The sequence below is a fragment of the Arachis duranensis genome, chromosome 1, assembly GCF_000817695.3.
Source record: "Arachis duranensis cultivar V14167 chromosome 1, aradu.V14167.gnm2.J7QH, whole genome shotgun sequence".
NCBI lineage: Eukaryota > Viridiplantae > Streptophyta > Magnoliopsida > Fabales > Fabaceae > Arachis > Arachis duranensis.
In genome coordinates, this window is record NC_029772.3 from 72,223,580 (window position 1) to 72,234,445 (window position 10,866).

Here is a 10,866-nt window from a genome sequence, read left to right on the forward strand (position 1 = left end):
ACGGGGCACCCATAATTGATGACAAAAGGATTTTGTTACATTGACCACCGTTGAGTGCTAGAGGGCCGGTCGGATTTTCTTTAAAGTTTATTTCATTCTGAATTATTTCGTAATGTTGGTATATACATCCAAAGATTAAAAGCATATTTAAGCTCATTTGCAATCAAAGTCATTAACTCCGGAGAAGTGAGAACTGATTCAGGTAACATTCAACAAGTCTTTTTTCATAAAGGATAATGTGTAGAGAACTTTCAGGACCTAGAGGCCACCAGTCAAAGTTGCAGTAATCAAAGTCCCACACTATATCTTTGTTCTTTCTGCATTTCGATAGAATGTAGCGCAATACATATATTCTTGGCAATAACTGTAGCCAAATATAATTGAACTAATGATATACCACAAACAAGCTCAATTCTAAGAAACTATTTAGTACTCATACATTTTGTCTTTCCTTAAGCTCTTGAGCTTAACATTTCTAATCACAATAATGAACAGTATGTATCCAAGTCCAAGCAAGCATAAGACTTTTATGATTAAAGCAGCTGGCATATTAACATGTCAAACACATGCGGCCATTTTCCAGTTTTAAGAGCCCTAAAGTTTGCAACACCAACATTCATTTAAAATTGCAACAACTTTCATTGTCCACTATATTTCCCCACCTTTTTTTTTTTCCTGTTTACATTTAACTTACAATTGTATGGCAAGTAACTCGGCCCCCAAAAATGAAACCCAGGACAATGACATCACTCACCAATCCCACATCTCCAGCATATAAGACACACCACCTAACATAATTTCTTCCAGCCAACACAACAGAATATGCAGGGGCAGGAATTCTCCTAAAAAACTGGAGAATGATAATTGATTAAAAGAGAAAGAAAAAAAAATGAATATAACAGATAATACACAACAAGCTAGCCTAACCAACAGACAAGGCCTAACCAAAATGGCCCCCTCTATCACAGGCATTTACCAATAATCTATGATACAATCCCCAAATTCAACTCAAGGGGTCTCAAAGCTTCTTGAACTATTTCCTGAACTGCTCTATTCCGTCGGCAAACATCTGAGAATTCTTCAACAGGAACAATCAACCCATTAGTATCACCTCCAGATGCTGCATCAGAAAGGGCGGATAAGAATCTTGATCGCTCCACGTCAGTGATAGCTGTTGATGGAATCAACAACACACACTCTTTTGCCCATTCCAGTGCTCGTGACCCATATGCTCGCATTAATGCCAGTAATGTATAAGATACCTGAGACATTCAGAGAAAAATAGTTTGCAAGTCATCCTTCCATCAATTTCTTTTGGGTTAATATATAATATATGAAAATTAGGAAGTTATGTCAACAATGACTTGAGAAATTACCACATCAACTCGAGATTTAGGAAGTGCTCCTGTTAATGAGGCAACCAAAATTCTGGTGATGCTGGCGCCTCGAGGAATAATTACACCATCTCGGATTGGGATAAATTGCTCCCCCAATGCAGAGTTTGCAAGATCAAAAATGTCGGCTAAGAAATGCAATATTGACTTGGAAGCCTCCCTACAAAGATGATGCCAAAGCATAAAGAATGATGCAATAAGCACTAGAAAATTGGTGCATGGTCTGAAATGAAATAATTGATGGTATTCTTTACTCCGCTTATACATACCATCGTATTCCTTTGGTAATTCTATATTTTATGATATGCAGAAAGAGCTACTTATGTCAATAGTTATCCCTCGTCTTAAACTTCATAAAAAGTAAGCAAAACGAATGCATTACATCAGAGATTCAATGCATTGTCTTTATTACGAGTAAAAAATGTCCACACCTGCACTTATGTAGGCAAGTAAGAAGTGAGACAGGTTTTCTTGTGTTTATCCAGTTGCTAATTCATTGCAGAATCTTTTGTTTCATAGTTCGTAGAGTAGATTGGGTTGGTCTACCTATATTATCATAGACATTTTCAATACGGTATTAAAGGATTTGATGGAAGTAAAGGGATCTTAATTTTGTCAAACTGTGGACTTGTTGAAATTGTGTGCCATCTTAGTTGTAGAGGAATGCTCAACTTTTTTTCAAGGTATATCAGTTCAGAAGTGTGATAAAATATGGTTCTAGGCTTGTATCTGGTTCTCATACAATGGTCTTCTCCCATTTGCAGTTTCAAATATGCGCAGACATCAAGATGCCATCGTTAATTGGGGTTTTATTTTGCTTGAGTATTATTGATGAATTTATACAGACATAAATACCACTCAGAAGAACATTGGTTTAGCTTTCAAGGTTGTTTTGTTAGAGAGAGAGAGAGAGAGAGAGAGAGAGAGAGAGAGAGAGAGAGAGAGAGAGAGAGCCAATACCTGTGTTGTACCGTGATCCCAATCATAGAACAGTCAACTAATGAAGGAAGAACAGACGATGGAATAAATAGTTGAGGACAGTAGCGAATACACCTTGAAGCCAACAAAAAGCAATCATCTGCTATATCAGGCCGAGCTGTGAACTCCTGCAGCGAGAAATAATGATCCAGCTTGCCACACTACCAATTCATATGTTGCAAAGAATGACATGGATCATACCTGAATATTTGTGAGAAGCCGGGTGGTGTGCTGGAAGAGAGCCTCAATCAAATTCTTCAAGTAGTCAGCACAAGATGGATCTGAACCAAAAATCTGAAAAACCAATAAACAATCAAAATTATAGCGAATTAATTACCACTTAACATCAATTGTGTACAATTTATAGTCAACAATAGAATCGCGAGATGCATAACAGTCAACTTTTGTTTATAGAATATACGAAATTCAGTTAAGAAATGAGAACAGGCAATAAAATATTACAAATTTGCAATACTGAAACACACACACTAAACAAATTAAACAGGCATAGAATGTTGCCATACTTCAAAATACTCAAAGTAGCCAACAAAAATTCAATGAAATTAAGGCAATCCCCTTTGCCTTCGCATACCAGATATCCCTTTGCCTTGGCATACCAGAGATGCTCCTCTAAAATCGAGAACCACTTCTAAAACCAAAGGTACCACTAGAGCTAAAATCATGTATAACTTACGCAACATATTGTTACTAGAAATGGTGATAACAATGGCAGGATAAAATAAAAATACCTTTATAACTTCACTGGAAAGATAAAGAAAGCATGGTTGATGATGCTGCCTATATAGACTCTGAATCTCTTCCAGCATGGCACCAATGGTAACACCCATGAACCTTCCAGATGTTCTCACCTAGAAACATGTGATAGAATATTGCCACAGAGCATTCAATATTACAAACTAATCTTTTTCAACGTTGACAATGCATAGAACCAGAGTTGAGCATTTGTACAGGCTCTTTAGGAGGAAGAAACCACCTGGGAACTGGCATTAAATTTTAAATTTGTATCATTGACATGGCTGACAAACAGCCAACTAAAACATAGCTTACTACACAGAAGAAAAACAGCACATCACATTGTGTTGCAAACATGATGAAATTCCATGCATAAACATGACAGATCACAGAATCAAAATTGGAGAAAGCGTTGATTCAGGCACACAAGAGTAACATTAATAAGAGTGTTAAAATTAATTGCCTAATTCAATTGCACAATTCGATGGTAATTCACACCAGCTTATTATGGTGGTGGTTGGTTATTTTACATTTAAGGACTATAGCAAAGCTAATGGTTTAGCTTACTCACTGCATATTTACATGCTCTGCATAGAGATTCCATTGTTCTCATGTCCCATGCACGACTGGCAATATTGTCATAAAAATTGTCTCAGACAAAGCAAGCATCAAAAAGTAAAATAACAGATGAATGAATAAACAAACAAACAAACAAACAAACTTAAAGAAAAATATGGAAATCAGAAGAAATTTGGGTTACTTACAGATCAAAAATAGCTTTGAAAATAGGCCAGAGCCGTTGAATAGCATCTGCCACAACTTCAGGATGGTTTACATACCTACAAGCAGAAAGTGTTCACAACTGTGAAAAAAATTGTTTAAGACAACACAAGGCTGGGCCTGACATGGGGGAGTGTAGGCATAATATAAATTCGGAACACACCTGAAGATGTAAGCAAATCTATCAATGTGAATTGTTAACTGCCGAGAAGGTCTTTTGCTTAAGATCTCTGGACCTTGATTGATGGCTTCCTGATATAGCAAAATGTAGAAAGTGTAATTATTAAGGAAAAATGTATGACAAAAACATCCCTGTACACCAATACTAACCTGTAAAGGAGATATAATTGGTATGCATAATGCCTCAAGAGCTCTCTTCGCATCATCTGGAGGAAGTTCAGTAACAACCACACTGCATAGGAATTATGATCAAACCACATCAGTCGAGATAGAATCAATCACCAAAAATACTATCCCTATATATTTCAAGCATCCTGGATACCTTAAGGCCTCAACTAGATGCAACGAGTCCTCAGCAGGGACTTTGAAACTATCTTCCCCATTCACGGTCCTATTGTAGATATGGAACAGACCCTCTAAGCATCCACAAAGCTTTTTCCGGCAGTCTAAAACATAACCAAATCATTTGACTCATGCTTAACATACCGAATAATGAAAAAAATTTCAATCACAAACTCTAAATACTAACGTGAAATCTGAAGTAAAAAAATAATAATAATTATTGTCTTCATCTTAATTTTAATACTCTTCAATCTCAATTAATAGGTTCCAGAAAAAGTAATAGAAATTAACTTTTGCAGATACAATAAAAAAAGAGATTAATAACAAAACTTATTCAATCACTTGCAGATTACGAGCTGTGGACCAAATATATCCTAACACTCAAATCTAATCCAGAATCAAGTAATATTTGAATAAATATATCCTTGTTTAGCTATTATCCTCAATCAATATCCTCTTTTAAAAATTCTCCATAAGCTACTTTTGCATCTTTTTTTTATAAAAGGAAAAGTAGATCCCTGTAATACTTTCTTCAAACACAATCTAAGCATAAATAAGTTGTATTCCCTAATAAAAGCACCAGAAAGTTTTGACGACGTATGAAAATGATAGAATCAAACACTCCAGACAAAATGCCAGTGCTAAACTTAGTTAGGAGCACAAAAATTGAATTGATATCTGTAATAGTCTTCACTCTTCATCATGTTGGCACCAACTGTTGTAACTCACAAAATCAATTCTTTAACTTTCCAACAAGCATACAAAAAGTGAATTGAATATACTCAAACAGTAAACTTTACCATCACAGATGTGCCTGAATGCCAAAGCAGCAGCAGCTGCACATTCCTCGGATGTACCCATTCCCTTCATTAAGATATCCAAAACTGAAGGCAGTATGGACACTCCACATGATGCAGAATCAAGCCATTTTGAATAAGCTCCAATTGTTAAGCACACTAAAATTATGGAACAAGCAGATAAACAGCAATTTAATTAGTAAATTTGGTATTGAAATTTAAAAGGAAAAGCTACATTATTAATTACACATACAGGGCAATGGGCCAGGAACTAAATAAACTTTGAGAGAGGATAACAGGCACATTACCAGTCTGTAGTAACTGGGGTTGAAGTGGAAGTTTCGGAAGCAGAGCCATGATCTGCATGAAATGTGAATATAAATAATAGAATCCATAAGCTAGCAATAGAACAAGTTTAGAGAGAGACTGTGCAGTTAACATAGTGCATGTAAATCTATGTAACATGCTAGAGAGTTGGTGTTTTGAGTAGAAGTTTTGGCTGCTAAACCTTACATGGATTGTCAAAATTAAAAGTTATTTACAGATCATTAATGTTTAAATTAATGATCTGTTGATGATTAATGTTTAAATTTTCTCCATTACTGTTCGTTGTCATATTATATAAACTTATTGCTTAAGGTAGTATTTGGATTGTGTATTAGACTCCACTGTCCCCTTATTTTGGGTAGTACAGTAAACACAGGAACCTGGTACAAAAAGTTTTAGTATATTTGTAATTGTACTTCTGTTGCAGGGAAATGAACCAATCACAGCTTAAGGGGATTGATTTTAAAGCACAATAAGTTGTATCACATCTTACTATCAATCTCCATATCCAAAAGAGAGCAAAAATAAAATAAGACATGCTCAGAATTTCATCCACATCAGTTCAGAGATGTAATGAAAATGAAGGATTTTGTGACTGATGTTAAATATCAAGTATCAATTGAAATAATTAAAACTAAGATGTTAAATCATGTAGCCATATTTGGGCAAGATTAATATAACCACCATTACAAATTTTTAAGGAGTAACAATACCTGAGGCATTACTTCTGCTTCAACAACTGACACATAATTTGATATAGCCCGAATACAAAATAAGGCAGCCTCTGCTGGACGCCAATCCTTGTGTTCATTATTACCATGGCCAGATACAGCCTAAATTTTTGAGATTGGGTGCAGAAAAGGGGGTTAGGAAGTCATATTCACATTGTTTAGGCAAAAGCAATTTAGATAATGAGGAGGAATACAGACAGGATCTACAATTTAAAGGATAATATTTAACCAAAGGCAAAGGAAAAAGAAAAGAGAAGTCAAGATCAAGCGATTAATGAAATTTATGTATTACATAGAAATTATGAGCTCAATCTCTCACAATAAGAAGTTCCAAAAATAATCAATATAGACAACGCATCTTCAATTCATCCACATATACAATACACACCTCAAGGAGTTTCATATATAGAATTCTTAGAGTAGCATCACCACCAAGAACTGATGCCGCATCCGTTAATACATCCGCAACAGCTGAAACAACAATTTATTGTTAGCCTTTATAGATACCATGAATTTCTGGTTAAGGCCTTAAAGCCTCCACACACAAAATGTGAGCAACAAATTTAAGCATTAGTAGTAATTTTTTTATTGAATAAATTTGACAAACATTTGCAGTGAGCACCTGGTACATATCCATGAAAACATAACTTCCATCTGCTACATATATGGTCAAAATACTATCTATTATTACATACCATATTGGACTGTCACTTATCAACCAGCAGTTCAATGCCCGAGTGTGCACTAATTTTCTATTTCCAAAAGAAAGAATGAAAAATCCATATATTACAGAGCACCAGTGGCTACTACTGCACTGTCACATTTATAGAATATGCAATTCGAAACCACAAACTATTGACGCCTACAACGTGAAACAATTCAGCAATACTAATGAAAAAATATGGCTCTATAACTTAAGTCTACAAGAACAAGAAATTCCACAACTTGCCTTTAGTACACTGAATTATCAAGTATCTATTACAAATTACAAATATAATGGGGAATTGAGGATTCCCCCATTTGGTGTCCAATTCTTAGGTTCCAAAATTCCCCCTTTTTCTCTAATAATAAGAGTGAATACCCCATCCGGCCCTTGACAATTATCTCGAAAGGACAACGAGGCCCCCAAGAAAAAAAACACCCAATCCGGCCCCTGATAATTTTTTTTTTGGGACTGATTAGCCCCTGTGCCAAAAAAAATAACATTAATTTTTTTTTGGCACAGGGGCCTCGTTGTCCTTTCGAGGTAATTGTCAGGGGCCGGGTTGGGTTTTTTTTTTGTCAGGGGCCGAGTTGGGGTTTTTTTTTTGTCAGGGGCCTCGTTGTCTTTCGAGGTAATTGTCAGGGGCTGATTTGGGTTTTTCTCTAATAAAACTTTCAGGAAGTTAGGGCAGGCACTAAGTGCATACACATTATTAGCAGTAACAGTGAGGATACTAGTAATCATGATGAAATAATATTAGTATTCAGTACTCTTATTAGAAGGAATTCAATGAAATAATACATGAGACATAAAAGAGGATGACAAACAAATGCAAGACAACAATACCATATTACCATATTTTGTCTGCTTAAATTCCTTAAGGTCCTCATATGATAGGTCTTGATAATCTTCAGGATACTGAACTCGAAAGCTAACCTGTAAAACATCCATGAAAAAGGTAGTAACATGAAACATTTAAGAACTACAGAAACTATTATCTAGAAATAAGAAATGCAATGTCTCATTTAATCGAACATAATATTATGTATATAATGCTACAACACTGAGAACAACTTAATATTACTACAATACAGGTTGTATATATATTTACCAGATATACAAAAAATAATTTCAAGGTACCACACATAATTTCTTGATGCTGTGCGTAAGATTTTGAAGCCTAGTTTCTAGCCTGGAAGACTTACCAGGGATACAAGTGACTCATATGCAGGACAGAAAACCAGTAGCCTCCTATTTCTCTCAGCTTCAATTGATGCTTCATTAACGTATTGAATGTAGGACTCCCTGCCAGACAATGTGTTGATTTTATTTAAGTGTGATCAAGGAAAAGAGCAAGTATACTAAGTATATTTTCAAGGGAGAAAAGCACCTTCTAGTCAAATTCAACTGAAGACTGTGCCAAAAGTTAAAAGTCATTGAAGCTATATCATATTCTGGATGTGATGCAACTTCCAACAATGCATGCACTATCAACATTGATTCATTTGGCCCTGGAAAATTAATTCATCACAACTTAGATCACTTAACATCACCAAGAACCACGACTCCACGAGTAACTTGTCAATGGTCCAAAGAGATTCAAGCTACACGAGAAAGCACAAATGATTCTCAGACAGAAACCAATAAAAAATTATCTTGTAAACATACCAGTTGCAATCAGTTCCACATATGAATCACCCATATCTGCAAATAACCTAGCAATTGCCTTTACATCTTCCTCATCCTAAAGGCAGATAAAAGGATCATGAAGTAGACCAAAAGTAATATAGGAAAGCAACCAGTTGCCTTTTAACTATTAGTGTTGGTAACATATAATGGATTAAGCATATTTACGACAACTTACAATGGGAAAGAATACCAACCATTTTCTATTCCTATGGCCATTCACTTTGTAGCTGAATTACTCACAGGAGTTTTGGATGAAAGTTATCTAAATGAATACCAATATGATGGTAATTTCTTTAAGAAAAAACTTGCAAGACAATCAAACTTTTTCTGCGACTAAACAACTCATCAAGTTGTACATCATAAGTGCTCATAGTCATACTAACCCCAGCGATGTACAAACAAAGAAATAACAAGATCTCTTTGATTGTTTGGGGAATTGATACCAACAACATGCTCCAGAAGTGAAGGCCCCTTTTGTTTGCTTTGTCCCATACACGTATAATGTGCAGTTTAAATTCCCAATCTGGGACTCGTATCTTATGCATTATCCGATAGCAAGATCTCATCGGATCGGTCTTTTTGGTATCTTCGGGAATCTTGGGTGTCCCATCGAGTTGCGTCAGTTGCCACTCACTAAGTTTGAATGTTTGGACTCATGTCAAAATGCAGAGATTCTATACTCTATAGTAAGTTAGTATTAAGTATTAACATGATTTATGTTTAGTAACTTTTATACAAAAATGAATTATAATAAAATAAATATTGTTTGGATTACATTATTAAAAATCACTTTTAGATGAAGAATTACTGAAAAGGACATAAATTTGAATAACCTTTATATATTATCTTATCATTTTATTTTATATATTTGAATAAATAATTTTATTAATCAATTTTATAAGAAAAAGTAATATTTAATTATTAAATTAAAAATAACATATAAAAAATTACAAAAATATACTGTATATAAAAAAATAGAAAATAATATACAAATAAATCAATAGTTTAAGATGTTAATGTAAATGAGTATTAAATTAAATTATAAAACACTAATAAAGTACATAAAAGATAATATAACACATTATACAAAATCAGTACATAAAGACACTATTATTTCTATTACAAAAAAAAATATAAAATTTAGATACATAATAAATAAGAATATTTCATCAAATATATTAACTTTCCAAGCGTGTTGCATTTTTCAGTACTCTTTTTTAGTATTTTATTTTTCACACACTATTCTTTTTCTAGTACTCTCAGTGCTTTTTTAGTGTGCTATAATTTTTCACTATGATTTTATTATTACTTATTAGCTTTTGTTTAATTTGTTAAAAAAAATAACAATAATAAACATAATAAAAAAGCTTATAAACAGTAAATAATAAAAAAAGAGGACTCATATGAACAGAAACAATAAGAACTCTATAAAAAAAATAACATGCATGAAAGGTAGGGTTGGTAGAAAGGAAAAAAATTCTCCCAATTAATGGTACAACGCTATCAAGTGAACACAGAAGCTATAAAGCTTTTTGCTTCACGTAAATGCGGGTTAGAGTACAGAAACACATCTGCATTCAGAAGGAAAAAAAACAGTGGACAAACAAGAAATTGAAGCGCTCAAGGAACTTGAACATATTTTTTATATTTCAAACACCAAACCAAATACACCCTTAGTATTCTAGTAGGTCTAAAAACTGTAGCTACTAAACTAAATAAACAGAATAAGCGCCACCAGGTGTAGAAGAATACAACTATAAGCAAATAGATTGAACTAGATCACCAATAAAAGATGAAAAACATAATGAGATACTAAGGAATATGATTATAAACAAACAAAGAATCGGTTATGGCCTAAAGCAAACAAAATTGAGAACTCAGAGAATTGTTTACCTTTGTTGAATCACTAAGCTGTGTTTTAAGATTCATTACTTTAGGTACAATTACTTGAATTAAGGGCATATTTGCAGAAACGCCATCAACACCTCCTGCTGCTGTGTAGTGTATTAACTCAGAAATCACTGTAATAAGTAAAAGTGAATATTATTAAACTGAAGTTACTGGGTAAAAGTAAAGAATGAAATATGTCAAACTAACATGCCTTTCGCAAACAGAGAATCCAATTCAACAGTCACTTAGATACGTTATGATAAAAAAAACATAATTGTGATTTATAAATATAGATATTTTGG

The 10,866-nt window shown here is 34.0% G+C and overlaps 1 protein-coding gene across 1 annotated transcript in view; it reads right to left on the reverse strand.

The window, feature by feature from the left end:
- Positions 1 to 501: 501 nt before the first annotated feature.
- Positions 502 to 10,866, reverse strand: part of LOC107493400 (transportin MOS14) — a 13,234-nt gene continuing 2,869 nt past the window's right edge. The window contains exons 9-27 of the mRNA XM_052254288.1: positions 10,568 to 10,695; positions 8,654 to 8,729; positions 8,376 to 8,496; positions 8,191 to 8,290; positions 7,840 to 7,921; positions 6,671 to 6,753; positions 6,265 to 6,384; positions 5,533 to 5,584; positions 5,228 to 5,383; positions 4,408 to 4,531; positions 4,236 to 4,317; positions 4,069 to 4,157; positions 3,890 to 3,964; positions 3,697 to 3,751; positions 3,122 to 3,241; positions 2,574 to 2,666; positions 2,355 to 2,500; positions 1,377 to 1,554; positions 502 to 1,262 (exon numbers count right to left, since the gene is read on the reverse strand). Of these exons, the coding sequence (XP_052110248.1) occupies positions 984 to 1,262; positions 1,377 to 1,554; positions 2,355 to 2,500; positions 2,574 to 2,666; positions 3,122 to 3,241; positions 3,697 to 3,751; positions 3,890 to 3,964; positions 4,069 to 4,157; positions 4,236 to 4,317; positions 4,408 to 4,531; positions 5,228 to 5,383; positions 5,533 to 5,584; positions 6,265 to 6,384; positions 6,671 to 6,753; positions 7,840 to 7,921; positions 8,191 to 8,290; positions 8,376 to 8,496; positions 8,654 to 8,729; positions 10,568 to 10,695 (2,159 nt within the window). The 3' untranslated portion in view covers positions 502 to 983. The remainder of the gene's footprint in view (positions 1,263 to 1,376; positions 1,555 to 2,354; positions 2,501 to 2,573; positions 2,667 to 3,121; positions 3,242 to 3,696; positions 3,752 to 3,889; positions 3,965 to 4,068; positions 4,158 to 4,235; positions 4,318 to 4,407; positions 4,532 to 5,227; positions 5,384 to 5,532; positions 5,585 to 6,264; positions 6,385 to 6,670; positions 6,754 to 7,839; positions 7,922 to 8,190; positions 8,291 to 8,375; positions 8,497 to 8,653; positions 8,730 to 10,567; positions 10,696 to 10,866) is intronic.